Source organism: Odocoileus virginianus, chromosome 3 (assembly GCF_023699985.2).
Source record: "Odocoileus virginianus isolate 20LAN1187 ecotype Illinois chromosome 3, Ovbor_1.2, whole genome shotgun sequence".
Lineage (NCBI taxonomy): Eukaryota > Metazoa > Chordata > Mammalia > Artiodactyla > Cervidae > Odocoileus > Odocoileus virginianus.
This window is the reverse complement of record NC_069676.1, coordinates 8,678,769-8,704,626: the sequence shown is the minus strand read 5'-3', so window position 1 is coordinate 8,704,626 and position 25,858 is coordinate 8,678,769. Positions and strand designations below refer to the sequence as shown.

Here is a 25,858-nt window from a genome sequence, read left to right as displayed (position 1 = left end):
AATATCTGAATAGAAAAGAATGAAAATGAAAACACAACAACCCAAAACCTATGGGACACTGAAAAAGAAGTGCTAAGGGGAACGTTCATAGCAATACAAGCTTACCTCAAGAAACACGAAAAAAGTCGAATAAATAACCTAAATCTAACCTAAAGCAACTAGAAAAGGAAGAAATGAAGAACCCCAGGGTTAGTAGAAGGAAAGAAATCATAAAAATTAGAGCAGAAATAAATGCAAAAGAAACAAAAGAGACCATAGCAAAAATCAACAAAGCCAAAAGCTGGTTCTTTGAGAAGATAAATAAAATAGGCAAACCATTAGCCAGACTCATCAAGAAAGAAAGGGAGAAAAATCAAATCACCAAAATTAGAAATGAAAATGGAGAAATCACAACAGACAACATAGAAATACAAAGGATCATAAGAGACTATCATCAGCAACTATATGCCAATAAAATGGACAACTTGGAAGAAATGGACAGGTTTTTAGAAAAGTACAACTTTCTAAAACTGAACCAGGAAGAAATAGAAAATCTTAACAGATGGGTCCATCACAAGCATGGAATTCGAAACTGTAATCAGAAATCTTCCAGCAAACAAAAGCCCAGGACCAGACAGCTTTATAGCTGAATTCTACCAAAAATTCTACCAAAAAATTAGACAAGAGCTAACACCTATCCTACTCAAACTCTTCCAGAGAATTGCAGAGGAAGGTAAACTTCCAAACTCATTCTATGAGGCTTCCATCACCCTAATACCAAAACCAGACAAAGAAGCCACAAAAAAAAAAAAAAAAGAAAGAAAACTACAGGCCAATATCATTGATGAACATAGATGCAAAAATCCTTAACCAAAGTCTAGCAAACAGAATCCAACAACATATTAAAAAGGTCGTACACCATGATTGAGTGGGCTTTATCCCAAGGATTCAAGGATTCTTTAATATCTGCAAATTAATCAATGTAATATATCACATTAACAAATTGAAAGATAAAAACCATATGATTATCTCAATAGATGCAGAGAAAGCCTTTGACAAAATTCAACATCAGTTTATGATAAAAACCCTCCAGAAAGCAGGAATAGAAGGAACATACCTCAACATAATGAAAGCTATATATGACAAACTCACAGTAAACTTTATCCTCAATGGTGAAAAATTGAAAGCATTTCCCCTAAAGTCAGGAACAAGGCAAGGGTGCCCACTCTCATCATTACTATTCAACATAGTTTTGGAAGTTTTGGCCACAGCAATCAGAGCAGAAAAAGAAATAAAAGGAATCCAGATGGGAAAAGAAGAAATAAAACTCTCACTGTTTGCCAATGACATGATCCTCTACATAGAAAACCCTAAAGATTCCACCAGAAAGTTACTAGAGCAAATCAATGAATATAGTAAAGTTGCAAGATATAAAATTAACACACAGAAATCCCTTGCATTCTTATACACTAACAATGAGAAAACAGAAATTGAAATTAAGGAAAAATTCTATTCACCATTGCAATGAAAAGAATAAAATACTTAGAAATAAATCTACCTAAAGGAGTAAAAGACCTATATATAGAAAACTATAAAACACTGCTGAAAGAAATAAGATATGACGGAAATAGATGGAGAAATATACCATGTTCATGGATTGGAAGAATCAATATAGTGAAAATGAGTATACAACCCAAAGCAGTCTATAGATTCAATGCAATCCCTATCAAGCTACCAACGGTATTTTTCAGAGAACTAGAACAAATAATTTCACAATTTGTATGGAAATACAAAAAACCTCGAATAGCCAAAGTAATCTTGAGAAAGAAGAATGGACCTGGAGGAATCAACGTGCCTGACTTCAGGCTTTACTACAAAGCCACAGTCATCAAAACAGTATGGTACTGGCACAAGGCAGAAAGACAGATCAATGGAACAAAATAGAAAGCCCAGAGATAAATTCACACCTATGGACACCTTATCTTTGACCAAGGAGGCAGGGATATACAATGGACAAAAGACAATCTCTTTAACAAGTGGTGCTGGGAAAACTGGTCAACTACTTGTAAAAGAATGAAACTAGAACACTTTCTAACACCACACACAAAAATAAACTCAAAATGGATTAAAGATCTAAACGTAAGACCAGAAACTATAAAACTCCTAGAGGAAAACATAGGCAAAACACTCTCCGACATAAATCACAGCTGGATCCTCTATGACCCACCTCCCCGAGAATGGAAATAAAAGCAAAAATAAACAAATGGGACCTAATTAAACTTAAAAGCTTTTGCACAACAAAGGAAACTATAAGTAAGGTGAAAAGACAGCCTTCAGAATGGGAGAAAATGATAGCAAATAAAGCAACTGACAAAGAATTAATCTCAAAAATATACAAATAGCTCCTGCAGCTCAATTCTAGAAAAACAGACAACCCATTCAAAAAATGGGCCAAAGAATTAAACAGACATTTCTCCAAAGAAGACATACAGATGGCTAACAAACACATGAAAAGATGCTCAGCATCACTCATTATCAGAGAAATGCAAATGAAAACCACAATGAAGTTCCATCTCACGCTGGTCAGAATGGCTGGTTTGCAAAAAGTAAGTGTTTACAACAGTTTTATACATTTTAATAACAGTTTAACATTTACTGTTTTGTAACAGTAAATGTTGCAAAAGTTTACAAACAATAAATGCTGGAGAGCTTGTGGAAAAAAGGGAACACTCTTACTCTCTTGGTGGGAATGCAAACTAGTACAGTTACTATGGAGAACAGTGTGGAGTTCCTTAAGAAACTGGAAATAGAACTGCCATACCACCCAGCAATTCCACTGCTGGGCATACACACGGAGGAAACCAGAATTGAGAGACACACGTGTACCCCAATGTTCATCACAGCACTGTTTATAATAGCCAGGACATGGAAGAAACCTAGATGTCCATCAGTAGATGAATGGATAAGAAAGCTGTGGTACATATACACAATGGAATATTATTCAGCCATTAAAAAGAATACATTTGAATCAGTTCTAATTAGGTGGATGAAACTGGAGCCTATTATACTGAGTGGAGAAAGTCAGAAAGAAAAACACCAATATGGTATACTGACACATATGTATGGAATTTAGAAAGATGGTAATGAGGACCTTATATGTGAGCCAGAAAAAGAGACACAGATGTATAGAACAGTCTTTTGGACTCTGGGAGAAGGCGAGGGTAGGATGACTTGAGAGAATAGCACTGAAACCTGTATATTATCATATGTGAAACAAATTCCTAGTCCAGGTTTTATGTATGAGACAGGGTGCTCAGGGCTAGTGCAGTGGGATGACTCTGAGGGATGGCATGGGGAGGGAGGCGGGGGGGGGGGTGTTCAGGATGGGGAACACATGTACACCCATGGCTGATTCATGTCAATGTATGGCAAAACCCACTACAATATTGTAAAGCAATTAGCCTCCAATTAGAATAAATAAATTTAAAAAATACTAAAAAAACAAAACAAAAGAAACAAACATGTGTGACCAGGTTGCACTTCTCCTTTGATTATGTTCATCTTATATTTTACAGGAAAGAAAGAATAGCAAGCGTGAATTCCTTAACTTACTTCTAATGTTCTTATACCTATATATGACAATTTTCTTTCTCCCCAGGTAGAAGAGATACCTCCTATCGCATCATATACTGGCAGTATGAATCACCTACCAGTGTTCTAGATTCTATTCAGGTGCATATGATGTTGCATTTTTTCCTTCTAAGAAACTTGTTGGACTACAATTGGAGCATATCACTGTATAAAGAACACAGAACTGAAATTTACAATTTGATAAGTAAAAAGAGCCAACATTATAGTACCTACCTCATGCTTCCATTTGTGTAAAATTCAAGAAAGTGCACAATAAATTTCATATATTTTCTGTAATTATTAAAACCTACTATTTCTGAACCTCAATTTTCTTATTTCTGAACATCATGTGGGAGAGCATACATAATTTCAGATGAATATTGCATGAAATAAATGAAATGTGGGGATATATTTTGCTGAGTCCAAAGAAAGTGTTCAAGGCAAAAGTCATGTGCATGTATGTGTGTGCTCATTTGTATATATTTTTATTGTAAATAAATATACTCATAGAAATACTTGTACACTAGTTCACTTCAGTCGCTCAGTCTTGTCCAACTCTGTGACCCCAACACAGTACATCAGGCTTCCTGTCCATCACCAACACTTGGAGCTTGATCAAACTCATGTCCATTGAGTCGGATACACTATCCAACCATCTCATCTTCTGTCATCCCCTTCTCCTCAAGCTTTCAACCTTTCCCAGCATCAGGGTCTTTTCCAATGAGTCAGTTCTTCACATCAGGTGGGAAAGGTATTGGAGTTTCAGCTTCAGCATCAGTCCTTCCAATGAATATTCAGGGATGATTTCCTTTAGGATGGACTGGTTGGATCTCCTTGCAATCCAAGGGACTCTCAAGAGTCTTCTACAACACCACAGTTCAAAACCATCAATTCTTTGGCGCTCAGCTATCTTTATAATCCAACTCACATCCGTACATGACAACTGGAAAGATCACAGCTTTGACTAGACAGACCTTTGTTGGCAAAGTGATGTCTCTGCTTTTTAATATGCTGTCTAGTTTGGTCATAGCTTTTCTTCCAAGGAGCAAGCATTTTTTATTTCATGGCCACAGTCACCATCAGCAATGATTTTGGAGCTCCCGAAAATAAAGCCTGTCACCATTTCCATTGTTTCCCCATCTACTTGCCATGAAGTGATGGGACCAGGTGCCATGATCTTAGTTTTCTGATGTTGAGTTTTAAGCCAGCTTTTTCTTTTTTTCCTTTCTTTTTCTTTTTAAAATAGTTGGAGGCTAATTACTTTACAATATTGTAGTGGTTTTTGTCATACGTTGACATGAATTAGCCATGGATTTACATGTATTCCCCAACCTGTTCCCTCTCCCACCTCCCTCTCTACCCGATCCCTGTGGGTCTTCCCAGTGCACCAGGCCCGAGCACTTGTCTCATGCATCCAACCTGGGCAGGTGATCTGTTTCACCCTAGATAATATACATGTTTCGATGCTGTTCTCTTGAAACATCCCACCCTCGCCTTCTCCCACAGAGTCCAAAAGTCTGTTCTGTACATCTGAGTCTCTTTTTCTGTTTTGCATATAGGGTTATCATTACCATCTTTCTAAATTCCATATATATGTGTTAGTATGCTGTAATGGGCTTTATCTTTCTGGTTTACTTCACTCTGTATAATGGGCTCCAGTTTCATCCATCTCATTAGAACTGATTCAAATGAATTCTTTTTAATGGCTGAGTAATATTCCATGGTGTATATGTACCACAGCTTCCTTATCCACTCGTCTGCTGATGGGCATTTAGGTTGCTTCCATGTCCTGGCTATTATAAACAGTGCTGCGATGAACATTGGGGTGCACGTGTCTCTTTCATATCTGGTTTCCTCGGTATGTATGCCCAGAAGTGGGATTGCTGGGTCATATGGCAGTTCTATTTCCAGGTTTTTAAGAAATCTCCACACTGTTTTCCATAGTGGCTGTACTAGTTTGCATTCCCACCAACAGTGTAAGAGGGTTCCCTTTTCTCCACACCCTCTCCAGCATTTATTGTTAAGCCAGCTTTTTCATTCTCCTCTTTCACTGTCATCAAAAGGGTCTTTAATTCTTCTTCACTTTCTGCCATAAGCATGGTGTCATCGGCATATCTGAGGTTACTGATATTTTTCCCAGCAATCTTGATTCCAGCTTGTGCTTCATCCAGCCTGACATTTCACATAATGTACTCTGCATAGAAGTTAAATAGTCAGGGTGACAATATACAGCATTGACGTCTTCCTTTCCCGATTTGGAACCATTCTGTTGTTCCATGTCAGTTCTAACTGTTACTTCTTGACCTGCATACAGATTTCTCAGGAGGCAGGTCAGGTGGTCTGGTATACCCATCTCTTGGAGAATTTTCCACCGTTCGTTGTGATCCACACGGTCAAAGTCTTTGGCATAATCAATAAAGCAGAAGTAGATGTTTTTCTGGAACTCTCTTGCTTTTTAAATGAGCCAATGGGCATTGGCATCTTGATCTCTGGTTCCTCTGACTTTTCTAAATCCAGCTTGAACATCTGTAAGTTCACAGTTCACGTACTGTTGAAACCTGCCTTGGAGAATTTTGAACATTGTTTTGCTAGTGTGTGAGATGAGTGGAATTATGTGGCAGTTTGAACATTCTTTGGTATTGCCATTCTATGGGATTGGAATGAAAACTGACCTTTTCCAGTCCTGTGGCCACTGCTGAGTTTTCCAAATTTGCTGGCATATTGAGTGCAGTACTTTCACAGCATCATCTTTTGTGAAGTGTACTTATATAGAAACAAATCTAAGAAACTGAAAAATTATGAAATAAAATGATTGGCAGAGACAATAAAACCAGTTAAGTAGAGTTATGGTTATACAACTGTCTTCAACAAATGAATGGAGCATTGAAAACGTATTGAAATATGATATACAATAGCAGTAATTGAACAATATCAACATGGATCAGTAATTAAGGAAGCAAAGACTGACATAAAAGAATATAACGTATAGTGTACCTATAACTCTTTGACTTGAAACAGATGTTCTATTACTATTTGGTGAATGAATCAGGGATTAGGTTTCAGTGCATATGAGCCTTTAATATATGACAAGATTGATAAAGGCTGATTGTTTCATAAAAGTTGGCACAAATAGTTATCCATCTAGAAGGAAATTATGTGGCTTTATACTTCACACATCTTAAAACTTTCAGAAGGATTATAGACCTCAGTGTAAATAGACAGGAGACCTGTTAGGTGAATATGTAAAGATCTACAGATAAAAGTGTGTGGAGGGGAAGGGGACAACAGGAGATGAGATGGTTGGATGGCATCAGTAACTCAATGGGCATGAGTTTGAGCAAGCTCCAGGAGATGGTGAAGGACGGGGAAGCCTGGCGTGCTGTAGTCAGTGGGGTCACAAAGAGCCGGACATGACTGAGTGACTGAACAATACACATAAAATCTACACATGGGAAAAACCATCATAATTAAAACAAGAAAGTTATATGTAAGAAGATGGATGTATTTGACTAAATAAAATTTAAAACTTTTTATGGACAATACATTCAACTAAGAGTTAATAAAGAATAATTGTAAAATTCATTATGAATACTGCTAACAATAGAAGGCAGTGTAATTTATGGACATGTAATGACAATTGACATATAATAATCAACATGCTGATCAACTACATGAATATTTCTTCAAGTTGATTAATAGTTTAAAGAAACAAAAAGAAATCTCTTTCACATCCGTCAGTCTGTGAGACAACTTAAAGATCTCTCACATTGATTGGGGTTGGAGTTTTTAAACAGGTAGTAAACAGGGATTCTATAATTTTTCTGCAGAAAGGTGAAATGTTACACATGGGGCAAATAAGCTGAAGACAACTGTTAACATTAAAATACAGATATTTTAACTGTGATTTCTCAATCTTGGCACTATTGGCATTCTAGGCCAGTTGATTATTCTTTGTGGTGGGGTCTATCCTGTGCATTGTAGGATGTTCGTTTATCCTTGGTCTTTACTGGCCCCTCCACAGTTGACAGTCCAAGATGTCTCTGGACAGTGCTCAATGTCCCTTGAAGGAATGATATTGCCTTTGGTGGGGAATCAGAGTTTTAACATAGCAATCTTAAAATATTTTTGTATGATTGCCATAATGGCAATATCAATGGGATTGGACATGACTTAGCGACTGAACAACAGCAACATTTGAGAAAAATTATGTAAAGCTTTGTTAGGGAAATTAGATAGTCTTGTTTAGGCTTCAGAGAAAAAGCAGAGCAGGTCTCTGACCTTGCTTATAACCTGCCTGGACACTGACCTTACTGGGAGTGACTGTCTGCTGTGAGTGCAAGAATTGCAACACCATAGATAAAATGGGGGGAAAATCTTGAAATTTTTGATCCCCTGAAGGAGACTTGGTCAACCAAGCCCCAGGCTTGACTACACTCCAAGTTTTACACAACAAGGCAAACAGCATTAACATGAAACCAGAGCTGCAATTTGCTCACAGATTGATGATGATATCAGTTTTCTTCCCGGAATTAGAAATGAACTGAAACTGCCATCTTTGAAGTTTGACCCACAAATTGGACACACTGCTGCCTGGGACGCTTTCCCATTTGGGACTCCAGATGTGCTGTGTCATGAGACTTCCCAGCACTGTTTAATTCTGGATATTAGTCACAACCCAATTTGATGATGTATCCTGTGCTCTTTCTATTTCTCTTTTCTTTTAATGTTAGTATATTGAAAGTAAGTAAGATAATTCTCTAGTAAATATTTGTATTATTTGTTTGTATATAATGTGTGGCTCATTTTGTTAACAAATACTTTGAACCTGAGATGAAAGTGAAAATTTTTGGCAAAACAAATTTTATGCAGGCAAATAGCACAGTTACACCATGAAATGTTATGGAGCTACTGAAATAATGAATTAGCATTACACTGGTTGAATGGAGGTTTAGTCTTTGAGGTATTATTGAGTAAAAGAAAGAGTGGACATACAGAAAAAAGGGCTGCACTAAGACATGAAGAATAATTGTGATGCCACAGAATGCTATTTGTGTGTTTGTATGCCTATGAATTGGGGAAGGCAATGGCATCCCACTCCAGTACTCTTGCCTGGAAAATCCCATGGATGGAGGAGCCTGGTAGGCTGTGGTCCATGGGGTCACTAAGAGTCAGACACGACTGAGCGACTTCACTTTCACTTTTCACTTTCACACATTGGAGAAGGAAATGGCAACCCACTCCAGTGTTCTTGTCTGGAGAATCCCAGGGATGGGGGAGCCTGGTGGGCTGCCATCTATGGGGTCACACAGAGTCAGACACGACTGAAGTGACTTAGCAGCAGCAGCAGCAGCAGCAGCATGCTTATAAATATATACAAAACACAAAAAAGAGTGTTAAAAGAAGCTAAGAATTTATGAAATAAAGACCATCAGTAGGAATGAAATTAGGTTAAGCGCAGAGGCTTCACACAGTTCATGGGGTCCTTAAAGAATACTGAAGTGGTTTGCCATTTCCTTCTCCATTGGACCATGTTTTGTCAGAACCCTCCACCATGACCTGTCCATCTTGGCTGGCCCTGCATGGCATGACTCATAGTTCCATTGAGTTACACAGAGTTAGGACAAAGGATGAGATGGTTGGATGACATCACTGATTCAATGGACCTGAGTTTGAGCAAACTCCAGGAGATAGTGAAGGACAGGAAAGCCTGGTGTGCTGCAGTCCATGGGGTCATAAAGAGTCAGACATGGCTTAGCAACTGAACAACAACAACATAGAGGTCTCAAAAAACTGCATGAAATAGAAACAAATGAGAATCTAAAACTAGTTTGAAATCAATGATAATTTAAATATACCCACATGGGTCACTAATTCAAGAACAAAGACATGGACATAAGAGAATAGAAGGGCATTTTAAAATTGAAGAGGTAGACATATATAAGTTATGATATCTTCTTTTATAAAGATAAATGGGTTCAAATATACTTATGGAAAGTAAAAGTAGTCTTTAGTTAAATATAAAAACAAATGCATTACATTCAGAAATGATGCAACTTTTAGAAATAGATCTAATCAGAAAAGCGCAGAAGGAACCATAGGGAATAACAGAGATTTAAAAGCAAGTTCACCAAGGCTATATATTGTCACCCTGCTTATTTAACTTATAAGCAGAGTACATCATGGGAAACGCTGGACTGGAAGAAGCACAAGCTGGAATCAAGATTGCCAGGAGAAATATCAATAACCTCAGATATGCAGATGACACCATCCTTATGGCAGAAAGTGAAGAACTAAAGAGCTTCTTGATGAAAGTGAAAGAGAAGAGTGAAAAAGTTGGTTTAAAGCTCAACAATTAGAAAACTAATATCATGGCATCCAGTCCCATCACTTCATGGCAAATAGATGGGGAAACAATGGCTGACTTCATTTTTCTGGGCTCCAAAATCACTGAAGATGGTAACTGCAGGCATGAAACAAAAAGACGCTTACTCCTTGGAAGGAAAGTTATAACCAACCTAGGCAGCATATTAAAAAGCAGAGACATTACTTTACCAACAACGGTCCATCTAGTCAAGGCTATGGTTTTTCCAGTGGTCATGTATGGATGTGGGAGTTGGACTATGAAGAAAGCCGAGCACCGAAAAATTGATGCTTCTGAACTGTGGTGTTGGAGAAGACTCTTGAGAGTCCCTTGGACTTCAAGGAGATCCAACCAGTCCATCCTAAAGGAGATCAGTCCTGGCTGTTCACTGGAAGGACTGATGTTGACATGGAAACTCTAATACTTTGGCCACCTGATGCAGAGAGCTGACTCATTTGAAAAGACCCTGATGCTGGGAAAGATTGAGGACAGGAGAAGAAGGGGATGACAGAGGATGAGATGGTTGGATGGCATCACTGACTCAATGGACATGGGTTTGGGTAGACTCTGGCAGTCAGTTATGGACAGGAATCCTGGCATGCTGCGGTTCATGGGGTCGCAAAGAGTTGGACACAACTGAGTGACTGGACTGAACTGAACTTTGCATCTTTGTTCATCAGTGATATTGGCCTGTAGTTTTCTTTTTTGACTGTTGTCTTTGTATGATTTTGGTATCAGAGTGATGAGTTTGGAAGTGTTCCTTTCTCTACAATTTTTTGAAAGAGTTCTAGAAGGATAGGCTTTAGCTATTCTCTAAATGTTTGGTAGAATTCTGTGAAGCCATCTAGTCCTGGGCTTTTGGTTTTGGGGAGAGTTTTGATTACAGTTTCTATATCAGTGCTTATAATTGGGTTGCTCATAATTTCTATTTCTTTCTGGTTCAGCCTTGAGAGATTGACTTTTTTTTTTTTTTTTTTTAAGAATCTGTCCATTTCTTCTAGGTTATCCATTTTATTACCATGTAGTTGCTCATAATAGTCTCGTATAATCATTTGAATTTCTGCATTATCTGCTATAACCTCTCCTTTTTCATTTCTAATTTTGTTGATTTGATTTTCTCTCTTTTTGTCTTGAGGAGTCTGGCTAAAGATTTGTCAATTTTTTTTGTCTTCTCAAAGAACCAGCTTTACTTTTTTTTTTTTTAATCTTTGTTATTGTTTCTTTCAATTTTTTTTCATTTACTTCTGATTGGATCTTTATGATTTCTTTCCTTCTACTAATTTTGGTGTGGTTTTTTTGTAGTTGTTGTTCCTCTTTTCTCAGTTTTTTTATATGTAAATTTAGGTTGTATATTTGATGCTTTTCTTGTTTCTTGAGGTAGGATTGTGCTGCTATAAACTTCCCTTTTAGAACTGCTTTTGCTGCATCTTATAGGCTTGAGCTGTCATGTTTTCATTGTCATTTGTTTCTAGAAATTTTTTGATTTCCCTTTTGATTTCTTCAGTAACCTGTTGGTTATTTAGAAATGTAGTATTTAATCTTCATGTGTTTGTGTTTTTTACAGTTTTTTTTCTTGTATTTGATATCTAGACTTATAGTGTTGGGATTGGAGAAGATGCTTGATATGATTTCAATTCTATTAAATTTAATGAGCTTTGATTTGTGACCCAAGATGTGGCCTATCCTGGAGAATGTTCCATGTGCACTTGAGAAGAAAGTGTATTTCTTTTCATTTGGATGGAATATCCTGAAGATATCGATGAGATCCATCTCTTCTAGTGTATCATTTAAGACTTGTGTTTCCTTATTAATTTTCTATTTTGATGATCTGCCCATTGGTGTGAGTGGGGTTTAAAGTCTCCTACTATTACTGTATTACTATCAATTTCTCCTCTTATGTCTGTTAGCATTTGTCTTATGCATTGAGATGCTCCTATGTTGAGTGCATAGATATTTACAATTGTTGTGTCTTCCTCTTGGATTGATCCCTTAATAATTATGTAGTGTCCTTCCTTATCTCTTGTAATCTTCTTTAAGTTTTATTTTGTCTGATAGGAAGAGTGCTACTCCAGTTTTCTTTTGCTTCCCATTTGCATGGGATATATTTTTTCATCCTCTCACTTTCAGTCTATATGTGTCTTTAGGTCTGAAGTTGGTTCCTTGTAGACAGCATATATATGGGTCTTATTTTTGTATCCATTCAGCCAGTCTGTGTCTTTTGGTTGGAGCATTAAATCTGTTTACATTTAAAGTAATTATTGAGATATACGTTTCTATTGCCATTTTCTTAATTGTTTGGGGTTGATTTTGTAGATCTTTTTCCTCTCTTGTATTTCTTGACCATATAAGTCACTTTAACATTTGTTGTAAAGCTGGCTTGTTGGTATTGAACTCTCTTAACTTTTGCTTGTCTGAAAAGGTTTTTATTTCTCCATCAGTCTTGAATGAGATCCTTGCTGGGAACAGTAATCTTCATTGTAGATTTTCTCCTTTCATTACTTTAAATATATCCTGCCATTCCATTCTGGCATTCAGAATTTCTGCTGAAAGATCTGCTGCTAAACATATGGGGTTTCCCTTGTATGTTACTTGTTGCTTCTCCCTTGATGTTTTTAATATTCTTTGTTTGTGTTTAGTCTTTGCTAGTTTGATTTGTATGTGTCTTGAAGTGTTTCTCCTTGGATTTATACTGTATGGGACTCTTTGTGCCACTTGAACTTGTTTGAAGCTTCCTTTTCCATATTGGGGAAATTTTCAACTACAATCTCTTCAAAGATTTTCTCATACCCTTTCTTTTTCTCTTCTTCTTCTGGAACCCTTATAATTCAAATGTTGGCGCATTTGATAATGTCCCAGAGGTCTCTGAGACTATCCTCACTTCTTTTCATTCTTTTTACTTTATTCTGCTCTTCAGAAGTTATTTCCACCATTTTATCTTCCAGCTCACTGATTGGTTCTTCTGTTCAGATATTCTGCTATTGATTCCTTCTACAGTATTTTTAATTCCAGTAATTTTGTTGTTTGTCTCTGCACGTTTATTCTTTATTCTTCTAGGTCTTTGTTAATTGATTCTTGAATTTTCTCCATTCAGTTTTCAAGTTTTTTTTTTAATCTTTTATTTTGATCATCTTTCATCATTATTCTGAATTCTTTTCCAGGTAGTTCACCTATTTCCTCTTCATTTATTTGGATTTCTATGTTACTAGTTTGTTTCTTCATTTGTGTAGTAATTGCCTGCCTTTTCATTAATTTTTAAAACTTATTGTGTTTGAGGTCTCCTTTTCCCAGGTTTCGAGGTTGAATTCTTTCTTCCTTTTGGTTTCTGTTCTCCTAAGTTTGGTCCAGTGGTTTGTGTAAGCTTTGTATGGGGTGACATTTGTGCTTAGTTTTTCTTTGTTTGTGTTTCCTCTGATGGGCGTAGCTGAGTGAGGTGGTAATCCTATCTGCTGATGTTTGGGTTTGTATTTTTGTTTTGTTTGTTGTTTAGATGAGGTGTCCTGCACAGGATGCTACTGATGGTTGGGTGATACTGGGTCTTGTATTCAAGTGGTTTCTTTTGTATGAGTTGTCAATATTTGATACTCCCTAGGGCTAATTCTCTGGTAGTCTAGGATCTTGGAGTCAGTGCTCCCACCTCAAAGGCTCAAGGCTTGATCTCTGGTCAGGAACAAAGATTTCACAATTGGTTTGTTATGGTGTTAAGTGAGATTAAAACAAATACCCCAAAATGAGAAACCAAAGATAAACCCCAGACAAATGGCAGTTACAAAATCAGGCAAATAATAATTAAAATAATGGAATATACACATATACATATACACCCATAAGCAAAATCAAAACAGTCCAACAAAAATAAAGTACAGTAGCTTGACCTGGTGATCAAAGGAAATCAAAAATTATGTTTATCAGTTAAGATCAAAACTAAGTAAAGCACAAGCTAGAGAACTAAACTAAATTCAGGTGTTAAGTTGGGAATAAAGCAATGAAATGGAATGAAAGCAAAACTAACAAATATATTGAAAGGAAAGAAAGAAAGAAAAGAAAGAGAGGATAGATATGCAAAGTAAACAGAGGTAGATGAAGAAGATTTATATACATTCAAGATTAACTGCAAGGGGAAAAGAACAGTAGGAAAAGCAAAGAAAGGAATAAATGTAGAAAAACACAATATGTTTAAAAAATTAAATTTAAAAAAAAAAAAAAGAAAGAAGAAAGAAAATGTTTAAAAAAGGAAAACTCCACAGAACTGTGACAGCCCAGCTTAGAGGCAGAGGTTGATAACAACAATATAAAATGTGACTGATGCAAAGAAAAAAAGCTCAAAAGCGTAATTAGATTTCATAGTGCCAATAAAATTGGTATCTACAACAGAGGGGGATAACAAGGGAAATAAAGAAAGAAAATATCCAAAAGACTCTACAGAACAAGTGAAAACATAAGAATAATAAATGTTTTTCTTGAGTCACTGCTGCCAGTGTCCTTTGCTCCTTTCCTCACTGGGAGTCAGAGCCCACCTCAATTCCCTAGGATGCCCTCCAGCACTGTGGTGGCCTCTGGACCTGCTCTGGGGGCAGCTCAGATTCTAATCTGGTTCTACTCCTGTGTGTTCTTGCCTCCAATGTCCACAGCTATCAGAATTAGTGCATTTTCTTTTGTGGGAGCTCTCAAGGTCCTTTTATATATTCCGTAGACACAGAGTCTGCCTAGTTGATCGTGTGGATTTAATCTGCAGCTTGTACAGCTGGTGGGAAGGTTTTGAGTCTTCTTCCTTAGCCACACTGCCCCTGGGCTTCAATTATGGTTTTATTTCCACCTCTGCGTGTGTGTCGTCCACCGGGGTTTGCTCCTGAGGCTGCCCTGGAGGACTTCGGTCTACCCCAGTGAAGGCCAGGTGTGGAGGTGGTGTAGTTGTTTGTGTAGCAGGGGTTCTGGCAGCATCAGGCACTCAGGGGAGTTGGTGGCTAGGGAAGCAGGAAATATAGTGCTTTAGAAGGGTATGGCAACTGGTATTAGTTAATACACTCCAGTGTTCTTGCTTTGAGAAACCCCCAGCAGAGAAGCCTGGCAGGCCACAGTCCACAGGGTCAAAAAGTGTCAGACATGATCAAAACCACCCTGCATGTGTAGACGCAAGAGGTTTTTTTGGCTGTGGCAGCTCTGCCTCAGTAAGGGTTGAGCATGAAGGTAGCACAGATGCTTGGCTTTCGGGGACCCTGGCAGCACCAAGTGTGCGGGGACATGGACTGCCCCCACTGCTGGAGTTAAGGCCCTATCAGTCTTTTTGAGCCTCTTGTAGCTGGCAATCAGAAGGCGTCTTTTGCCAGTCTTTCTCCATGGCATCACCTCTTCAAGCACTTAGAAGGCTCCCCTAGCTGGGGTCCTACTCTGTAGACTGGGACGTCAGGCACTTAAAGGGTCACCTTGGGTGGGGTCCTACTCTGTAGTTCTGTTCATCAGTCACTTAAAAGAGTGCCCCGTATGGGGTCCTACTCTGTAGTTCAGTGGGTCAGGCTTTTGATGCGCCAGCCTCTCTATTGTTCAACTTCGATGCTGGCCTGTGCGGAGAGAGGCTATGGTGATGGCTCCACCTCCTATGTTTGACTAGCAGCATCGCCTTGCTTCCATGGCTGCCTGGCTTTCCTCCACAGGCATTTCCCACCACAATCTCCTCCCTCACATCCACTCGATCCATCTGTCTGCAGTCAATAGCAGCCCTCGCCCTAGGATTGCTCTACAGTCCCTAAACTCCAGCTCCCAGCCACTGTGCCTTCTAGGGGACCTGTATCCCTCTCAAGGATATGTATGGTTGTGGCAAGAACTATCTGATTCTCATTCCATTTAGGCTGCAACTGATCAGCTGTTTCACTTGCAGCCTTAAATGTTTCTCTTCTGACTCAGACAATTGTCCTGATTTGGAGATCGAACTCCTGCTTTAGTTCCCCAGTTCGCCAAGGGCAGGTCCAGTCCCACTAACACTCCTATTGCCCCCCCTCCCCAGTTCCTTCATCCTACCTAGTTCTGTTTGGTTTTATATATTCTTTTCCACTAGTCATGTACTCCTGTCAGCTCTCAACTGGTGTTATGCATGCACTTCTGTGTCTGAAGGTGTATTCCTGATATATCCATGGAGAGAGATGTACTCCACATCCACCTACTCCTCTGCCATCTTGTTCTCCCTAGAAGTTCTATTTTTTTTCTATTTATTTTTCTTAGTTGGAGGCTAATTACTTTACAATATTTTTAACTTTTTTTTTTTTTTTTTTTAGAAAACTTTGTACTGTTTTTTATAACAGCTATACCAATATACAATCCCACCAACAGGGCACAAAGATTCTCTTTTCTCCACATCTTCAAAACACTTATCATTTCTTGTCTCTTTGAAGGTGGCTATTCTGATAGGTGTCAAGTGGTATCTGATTGTGGTTTTGATCTGTATTTTCCTGGTAATTACTGATATTGACTTCCCAGGTTGCACTAGGTGTAAAGAATCTGCCCGCCAAAGCAGGAAATGTAAGAGACCCAGGTTTGATCTCTGGGTTGGGAAGATCCCCTGGAGGATGGCATGGCAACCCACTCCAGTAATTTTGCCTGGAGAATCCCATGGACAGAGAAGCCTGGTGGGCCACAGCCCATGGGATCACAAAGAGTCAAACACAACTGAAACAACTTAGCACACATGCACTGATATTGAACATCTTCTCATATGCCTGTTGGCCTCAGTGTGTGTCTTTGGAAAACTGCCAATTCTGCCCATTTTTAATTGTTTTTTAAAAAATGTTAGGTTATATGAGGTCTTTCCATGTTTTGGCTATCCACCCTTCTTCAAATATATCATTTGCAATTATCTTCTCCCACCTAGTGGCTCAGCAGTAAAGAACCCACTTGCATGCAGGAGACACAGGAGATGCAGGTTCAATACTTGTGTTGAGAAGATCTCCTGGAGGAGGAAATGGTAACCCCACTCCAGTATTCTTGCCAGGAAATCCCATGGGGAGAGGAACCTCGTGGGCTACAATCCATAGGGTCGCAGAATCAGACACAACTGATCAGAAACACACATGCGCACGCGTGCACGCATGCACGCGCACACACACACACACACACACACAGAGTAGGACACTTCTTCATTTTTTGGAAAGTTTTCTTCACCATGTAAATTTGTTTATTTTTTATTTCATTTGCCTTGCCAAGAAGATAGATCAAAAAAATACTGCTCAAACAAGATTCAAAGAGCATATAGCCCATGTTGTCTAAGAGTTTTATTCTTTCAGATCTTGCATGTCTTTAATCCATTTTGAGTTCATTTTTGTACATGGTCTGGTTTCTCAGTAGTCCAATTTCATTCTTTTGCATGTATCTGTCTAACTTTCCAACACCATTTACTGACAATGCTTTCTTTTCCTTATGGTACATTTTGTCTTCTTTGCCATAGACTAGCTGTCCATACCAGTGTGAGTTAATATCTGGATCCTGTATTCTGTTCCATTGATCAATATTTCTGTTTTGAGCCAGAACCATAATGTTTTGATTATATGACTTTGTAGTGTAGTTTGAAATGAAAGTGCGTGTTACATCCAACTTTCTTCTTTCTCAAGATTGTCTTAGCTATGTAGGGACTTCTGTGTTTACACACGAATTTTATTTTTATTTTTCATTTATTTTTATTAGTTGGAGGTTAATCCTGAAGGAGATAAGTTCTGGGTGTTCATTGGAAGGACCGACGCTGAAGCTGAAACTCCAATACTTTGGCCACCTCATGAGAAGAGTTGACTCGTTGGAAAAGACCCTGATGCTGGGAGGGATTGGGGGCAGGAGGAGAAGGGGACGACAGAGGATGAGATGGCTGGATGGCATCACTGACTCGATTGGTATGAATTTGAGTAAACTCCAGGAGTTTGTGATGGACAGGGAGGCCTGGTGTGCTGTGATTCATGGGGTTGCAGAGAGTCGGACACGACTGAGCAACTGAACTGAACTGAACTGAATACTTTATAATATTGTAGTGGTTTTTGCCATACATTGACATGAATCAGCCATGGATTTATATGTGTTCCCCATCCCAATCCCCCCTCCCGCCTCCCTCCCCATCCCATCCCTCTGGGTCTTCCTAGTGCACCAGTCCTGAGCACTCCTCTCATGCATCCAACCTGGTCTGGTGATCTGTTTCACCCTTGATAGTATACTTGTTTCAGTGCTATTCTCTCAGAACATCCCACCCTCGCCTTCTCCCACAGAGTCCAAAAGTCTGTTCTGTACATCTGTGTCTCTTTTTCTGTTTTGCATATAGGGTTATCGTTATCATCTTTTAAAATTCCATATATATGCATTAGTATACTGTATTGGTCTTTATCTTTCTGGCTTACTTCACTCTGTATAATGGGCTCCAGTTTCATCCATCTCATTAGAACTGATTCAAATGAATTCTTTTTAATGGCTGAGTAATATTCCATTGTGTATATGTACCATAGCTCCCTTATCCACTCGTCTGCTGATGGGCATCTAGGTTGCTTCCATGTCCTGGTAATTATAAACAGTGCTGTGGTGAACATTGGGGTGCACATGTCTCTCTACACACAAATTTTAGAATTATATGGTCTGGTTCCAGCATGAATGATTATGTGGTTCCAGGGCTAATACCAGGCTGCTTGTGTGGATGTCTGGATCCTGGCATGTGTGGTTGTACAGAGTTCCTAGGAAAACAGCACATAAACAGTTCTGTTGGCTTTAAAACCCAGGGATTATTGGGGTTGGTGAGGCCTACTAGATAGCAGAACCAAATCCTGGGGTGGCTGGATCTGAGGCTGAAGCTGACTGGTCTGGTCCACTGGTGGATAGGTAAGACTATTGTGCTAGAATGCTAGAGAGAGAACTCCAAAATGGTGTTTGCCAGCACCAGTGTCCTCATGTTAGAATGAGGTCCCCAATATGACTGTTGCTGGTGTCTATGTCCTCAGTGGCAGTCCCAGGAATTTCTTGACTATGAGAAGCTCGTCAAGTTAAGCATGTGGGTCTGACCCAGGCTTTTCTCAAATAACTGTCTCTGTGCTGTCTCACTCAGAGCAACTGAGATTTTTCATGCACTTTTTAAGAGGGAAGTCTTTATTCTGTAGCCCTTTGACTCTCCCATATGCAAGCCCCACTGACTCCAATGACAGATGTTTTGAAGACTTGCCTCCCACTAATAGGACTCTTGATCTAGAGAGCCTGTTGTGGGGCTCAGACCCAGCACTCTTGGGGAGAACCTCTGAAGTTGTGATTATCTTCCTGTGTGAGTCACCTCCCTGGAAATGAGATCTTGGGTATATATTGCATTCCTCCCTTCTTACTCATTGTGCTGTGTTTCCTTCTTTATATATTTAGTCATGAAAATAATTTCAGCTAGTCTTCTCATGGATAGTTCTCATCAATAACTGCTCTGTGAATTATAGTTTTGGTTTTGCCATGGGAGGAGATGAGCTCAGGGTCATTCTTCTCTGCCATTTTAGCCACACTCCTCAAACTTCTTGATTTCAGCCCAATGAGACTCATTTCAGGCTTCTGACCCTAGAATTGTAAGAGCATACATGTGTTTTCTTCCCATTTAAGTCACCAAGGAGCATTTAGTAGAGTTCCTTGGGTGTGCATATGCATATGGTTGATTCACTTTGCAGTATAGGGTTAAGGTTGGGGTTCGCTGTACAGTAGAAATTAACTCAAAATTGTGGCGAGACTGTGCCCCAATAACAAATAAATAAATAAATAAAGACATTTACCAAACATAAGGAAAGATATATACATGCGTTTTCTTTCTATCACTAGTATGATATTTAAAATCAGCATTGTGAATTGAATATAAACGTTTAACTAATAAAAGTTTGCCCAGGAAATTGATATTAAGTGTCTCAGTTCATTCATTTAACTTCGCCTGTAAAGGCATTTAATTTTGAGACCCCCATCTTAAGCAGAAGAAGAAATTAAAAATTAATTTGGAGATATTCAGTCTCTTTACTCAGTAGAATATTTCTCATGTACAAATGTAAATGTGATTTGGATTTCTCATTATTGAGACATTAAGCAAAGAAAGTCATTAATCATTTAAATTTGTTTATACCATTTGCTTTATTTTAAAAAATTATTCCAATATGGTTTTTATTAATTTTTTTCATTTATTTTTATTAGTTGGAGGCTAATTACTTTACAATATTGTAGTGGTTTTTGTCATACATTGACATGAATCAGCCATGGATTTACATGTGTTCTCCATCCCGATCCCCCCTCCCACCTCCCTCCCCACCTGATCCCTCTGGGTCTTCCCAGTGCACCAGGCCTGAGCACTTGTCTCATGCACCCAACCTGGGCTGGTGATCTGTTTCACCCTAGATAATATACATGTTTCGATGCTGTTCTCTTGAAACATCCCACCCTCGCCTTCTCCCTCAGAGTCCAAAAGTCTGTTCTACACATCTGTGTCTCATTTTCTGTTTTGCATATAGGGTTATCGTTACCATCTTTCTAAATTCCATATATATATATGTTAGTATGCTGTAATGGTCTTTATCTTTCTGGCTTACTTCACTCTGTATAATGGGCTCCAGTTTCATCCATCTCATTAGAACTGATTCAAATGAATTCTTTTTAATGGCTGAGTAATATTCCATGGTGTATATGTACCACAGCTTCCTTATCAACTTGTCTGCTAATGGGCATCTAGGTTGCCTCCATGTCCTGGCTATTATAAACGGTGCTGCGATGAATATTGGGGTGCACGTGTCTCTTTCAGATCTGGTTTCCTCGGTGTGTATGCCCAGAAGTGGGATTGCTGGGTCATATGGCAGTTCTATTTCCAGCTTTTTAAGAAATCTCCACACTGTTTTCCATAGCGGCTGTACTAGTATGCATTCCCACCAACAGTGTAAGAGGGTTCCCTTTTCTCCACACCCTCTCCAGCATTTATTGCTTGTAGACTTTTGGATAGCAGCCATCCTGACTGGAGTGTAATGGTACCTCATTGTGGTTTTGATTTGCATTTCTCTGATAATGAGTGATGTTGAGCATCTTTTCATGTGTTTGTTAGCCATCTGTATGTCTTCTTTGGAGAAATGTCTGTTTAGTTCTTTGGCCCATTTTTTGATTGGGTCATTTATTTTTCTGGAGTTGAGCTGGAGGAGTTGCTTGTATATTTTTGAGATTAATGCTTTGTCTGTTGCTTCGTTTGCTATTATTTTCTCCCAATCTGAGGGCTGTCTTTTCACCTTGCTTATAGTTTCCTTGGTTGTGCAAAAGCTTTTAAGTTTCATTAGGTCCCATTTGTTTATCTTTGCTTTTGTTTCTAGTATTCTGGGAGGTGGGTCATAGAGGATCCTGCTGTGATTTATGTCGGAGAGTGTTTTGCCTATGTTCTCCTCTAGGAGTTTTATAGTTTCTGGTCTTACATTTAGATCTTTAATCCATTTTGAGTTTATTTTTGTGTATGGTGTTAGAAAGTGTTCTAGTTTCATTGTTTTACAAGTGGTTGACCAGTTTTCCCAGCACCACTTGTTAAAGAGGTTGTCTTTTTTCCATTGTATATCCTTGCCTCCTTTGTCAAAGATAAGGTGACCATAGATTTGTGGATTTATCTCTGGGCTTTCTATTCTGTTCCATTGATCTATATTTCTGTCTTTGTGCCAGTACCATACTGTCTTGATGACTGTGGCTTTGTAGTATAGTCTGAAGTCAGGCAGGTTGATTCCTCCAGTTCCATTCTTCTTTCTCAAGATTACTTTGGCTATTCTAGGTTTTTTGTATTTCCATACAAATTGTGAAATTATTTGTTCTAGTTCTGTGAAAAATACTGTTTTACCATTTGCTTTAAATCTTTGTGCAAATTTCTACACTCTTCAATTTCATGTTAATTTTTATATTCATTTTTTATATTTTAATCCTCTACAAGTTTCCTTTAAAGACAAAATATGAGATCAAGAATCTGTTTTTGTGTCCAAATATGTGTATGCTTATTTGCAATAAAATTTATATAAATGAATTTATATATACATGCACACAACTTTCTTTTGAATATTTTCTTTCTGCCTGAGAAAATATGTCTGCACATTTCATTTATTTCAGGTAATATTTGCCTGATGTTATGTTTACAATACTACATGACGTTTAGAAATAAGAAAATTGAGGCTCAGAAATGTTATATTTTTAAGAATCACATAAAAAGACTGAAATTTATTGTGCACTTTCTTGAATTATATACAAATGGAAACATGAAGTAAGTACTGTAATTTTGGTATGGCTTCTTTTATTTATTGAATTTTACATTTTAATTATGTATAGTGTATATTGTGTCATACTTAATTAAAGTCCAATACATTTTACAGAAGGGAAAATGTAACAATGAAGGCACCAGAGTATTATCTAGAGGACTAGTAGGTGATCAGATTGGGCAGTGATAGGAAGTATCTCTTCTACCTGGGAAGAAACAAATGGTCACATACAGATACAGGAATGATATAGGTAAATTAAATTCACATTTGATAGTTTTTCTTTTCTAAAATAAAAGATGAATCTAGGTATAAAAACATGATAAACTGATTGTAGGAAGAAGTGCAACCTGACCACACGTATTATTAACAAACCTTAGAAACAGATGTGAATTCTCCTAGCTCACTATTATGCTCAAGAAGAGAGCAGTGGAGCTCCAATTATATATGTGTAATATATATCACATCATATATTATCATTTGGTAAGAAAGGAATTATATTATATCATTTGCTCTAAGGATAGCTGATTATGCAGCAATAGCTAACTGATACAATGAGCAAAGTAAATAGAAGTAAGAATGACAATAATCTGCTAATTATTCTTGGCATTTTTCTTATATTTGAAGACAGTACTCTTGATCATTCTGTTATTTCAGATGACTCTATTATAAAGTGCTCATGGTCACTGGAAGCAGTTGAAAGGACATGCATGTGTGTGTGGGAATACTAGTGCTCTTGATTCATGTGAATTGATAGGAATCCATGCTCTCCTGAGTCACTTTTTGAACATAAACTGAAAAGATTCCTGTGCATAATGGAAACAAATCATTGGTGACATTGATAATGTTCATCCACTATCACTTTAGTGTTCATGAAAAAGTGTAGGAGAGGGGGACATATTTCTTTTATAGCAATAGAAGGAGTCATACTATAGGCAGCATTAAATGTTTTGTAGTGGTAAAAAGATGATACATCAATAAAACTATAAAATGTGCCAAAAAATTTTCACCCATATATAAAAGGCCTGTTCTATATGGACAACAGTTGTCCATATTCTGGGCTTCCCAAGTGGCTCAGTGGTGAAGAATGTACCTGCCAAGCAGGAGATGTAGATTGGGAAAATCCCCTGGAGAAGGAAATGGCAGCCCACTCCAGCATTCTTGCCTGGGAAATCTCACGGATAGAGGAGCCTGGCAGGCTACAGTCCATGGGGTCACAAAAGACTTGGACACTGCTAACAACCAGCAAACACCCCAAACATCCATATTCCAATGAATAAATGTGCAGTATGAAAAATAAATATTTTGCAAAGAAGCTCAGTATATGATTTAAAAAATCTTCATCTTTTTTAAGGTCATCTATGAATCTAACCAGTACTTTGGCCACCTCATGAGAAGAGTTGACTCATTGGAAAAGACCCTGATGCTGAGAGGGAGTGGGGGCAGGAGGAGAATGGGACGACAGAGGATGAGATGACTGGATGGCATCACCGACTTCATGGACATGAGTTTGAGTAAACTCCGGGAGTTGGTGATGGACAGGGAGGCCTGGTGTACTGCAATTCATGGGGTCACAAAGAGTTGGATGTGACTGAGCGACTGAACTGAACTGAATCTAAGGTCATATTAGGTCAATATATTTATTAGAGTTTATCTTGCAATAAAGATTCCTCTTGAATAAATATATTTGATAATAATTTTACCAGTGACTAAGGTTAGCATTTAGGTCACTGAACTAAGAAAAAGAAAAAAAAAAAAGAAAACAGTATCAGAATTCTGAAGAGGAGAATAATACCAAGCGACCAGCTTTAACACATTACTCTGTTAAAATCTATATTGTAAGTAGGAGCAGTTAAGGTAGTGCTATAGAAAGAAATACTAGATAAAAGGGCAAAGAGTCATTTCAGATTTTCTTCTATTATTAAGTTATATAAATTACTTTAATCATCAGTTGTACCTTTTCCTATAAGAGTACTATAATGCATGACAATTCCAGTAGTAAAACAAAAGAAAAAGTATTTAATATGATGTATATAATTTGAAATATTCTAAACTGTTGTTTCATTAGGTAAATGGGGATTTCCAAGTATTTCTGATCCATGGTTGGAAATAAATATGGGAAAACATAAAAACAACAATGAGCAAAGCTGTTGGATACCTGTGAGAGCAGAAAGGTTGATAAAGTCAATTATTTAAACTTCATAAAGAATTTGAGGTCAAAGAAATAAAAAATTAGGAAATAACAGAGAAAAATATTACTTAAACAATCTGATTAAATAATCAAAATTTCTGACTCTGGGGCTTTGTCTTCTGCTATCATGTGCATTTCCTCAGTATTCTGACAATTGATCATTTTGTATTTTGCTTCACAAAGAATGCTTTCAGAGCCCTCTTTATGTCTTTATTTCTCAGACTGTAGATGAAGGGGTTCAGCATGGGTGTGACCACAGTGTACATCACTGAGGCTGTTGCACTTGAGTGTGAGCTGTGAGTACCAGCAGAGCTAAGGTACACCCCTAGCATTGTACAATAAAATAAGGAAACAACTGAGAGGTGAGATGCACAGGTAGAGAATGCTTTATACTTCCCCTGAAGTGATGAGATTCCACATATGCAAGAAACTATCTTAGAGTAGGAGTAAAGGACACCAGTGAAAGGACCGCCACCCATCAGGACAGCTGCAAAATACATCACCATGTTATTAAGAAAGGTGTCAGAACAGGCAAGTTGGATCATTTGATTGAGTTGACAAAAAAAGTGGGGGATTTCCAAGTTTGTGCAGAAGGATAGTCGCAATACCATTAAGCTTTGTAATAAGGAATTCAGGAGACATATGATCCAGGACATTAGAACCAGCAGTGCACAGAGCCAGGGGTTCATGATGACTGTGTAGTGTAGGGGGTGGCAGATGGCCACAAAGCGGTCATAGGCCATCACGGTCAGGAGAAAAACGTCCAACACTGCAGAGAGTGTGAAAAAATAAATCTGTGTGATGCAGCCTTCGTAGGTTATGGCTTTATTCTGGGTTTGGATGTTCCACAGCATCTTTGGGATGGTGGTAGAGGTGAAACAAATGTCTACAAAGGACAGGTTGGAGAGGAAGAAGTACATAGGGGTATGGAGGTGGGGGTCTGAACTGACGGCTAAGATAATGAGCAGGTTTCCAAACACAGTGATCAGGTACATGGATAAGAAAAGCCCAAATATGAGAGGTTGCAATTCTGGTTCCTCTGAAAATCTCAGAAGAAGAAATCCTGAAATCCATGTATCATTGTCTGGTTGCATATGATGGAAGTAGCTTCTAGGAAAGAAGGAAATAACATGGCTAATACAAATATATGCGGGTGTGTGTGCTAAGTTGCTTCAGTTGTATCTGACTCTTTGTGATGCAATGGACTATAGCCTGCCAGGCTCCTCTGTCCATGGAATTCTCCAGGCAAGAATACTGGAGTGGGTTCCATGCCCTTCTCCAGGGGATCTTCCCAGCCCATTGATTGAACCTGTGATTCCTGTGATTCCTGTATTGCAGGCAGATTCTTTACCTCTGAGCCACCAGGGAAGCCTCAATATTCACACAAACTTGAATTATTCACATATTCTAAATTATATAATGCATACTTTGAAGTCAATAAATTAATTTTTGTATTTTTAGTATGGATCT

The 25,858-nt window shown here is 38.3% G+C and overlaps 1 protein-coding gene across 1 annotated transcript; it reads right to left on the bottom strand.

Annotated features, from left to right (window-relative positions):
* Nucleotides 1-24,546: 24,546 nt before the first annotated feature.
* Nucleotides 24,547-25,482, bottom strand: LOC139032129 (olfactory receptor 7A17-like). Its single transcript, XM_070458431.1, has one exon. It carries the CDS (start codon nucleotides 25,480-25,482, stop codon nucleotides 24,547-24,549), a length of 936 nt encoding a protein of 311 aa, XP_070314532.1.
* Nucleotides 25,483-25,858: the final 376 nt, after the last annotated feature.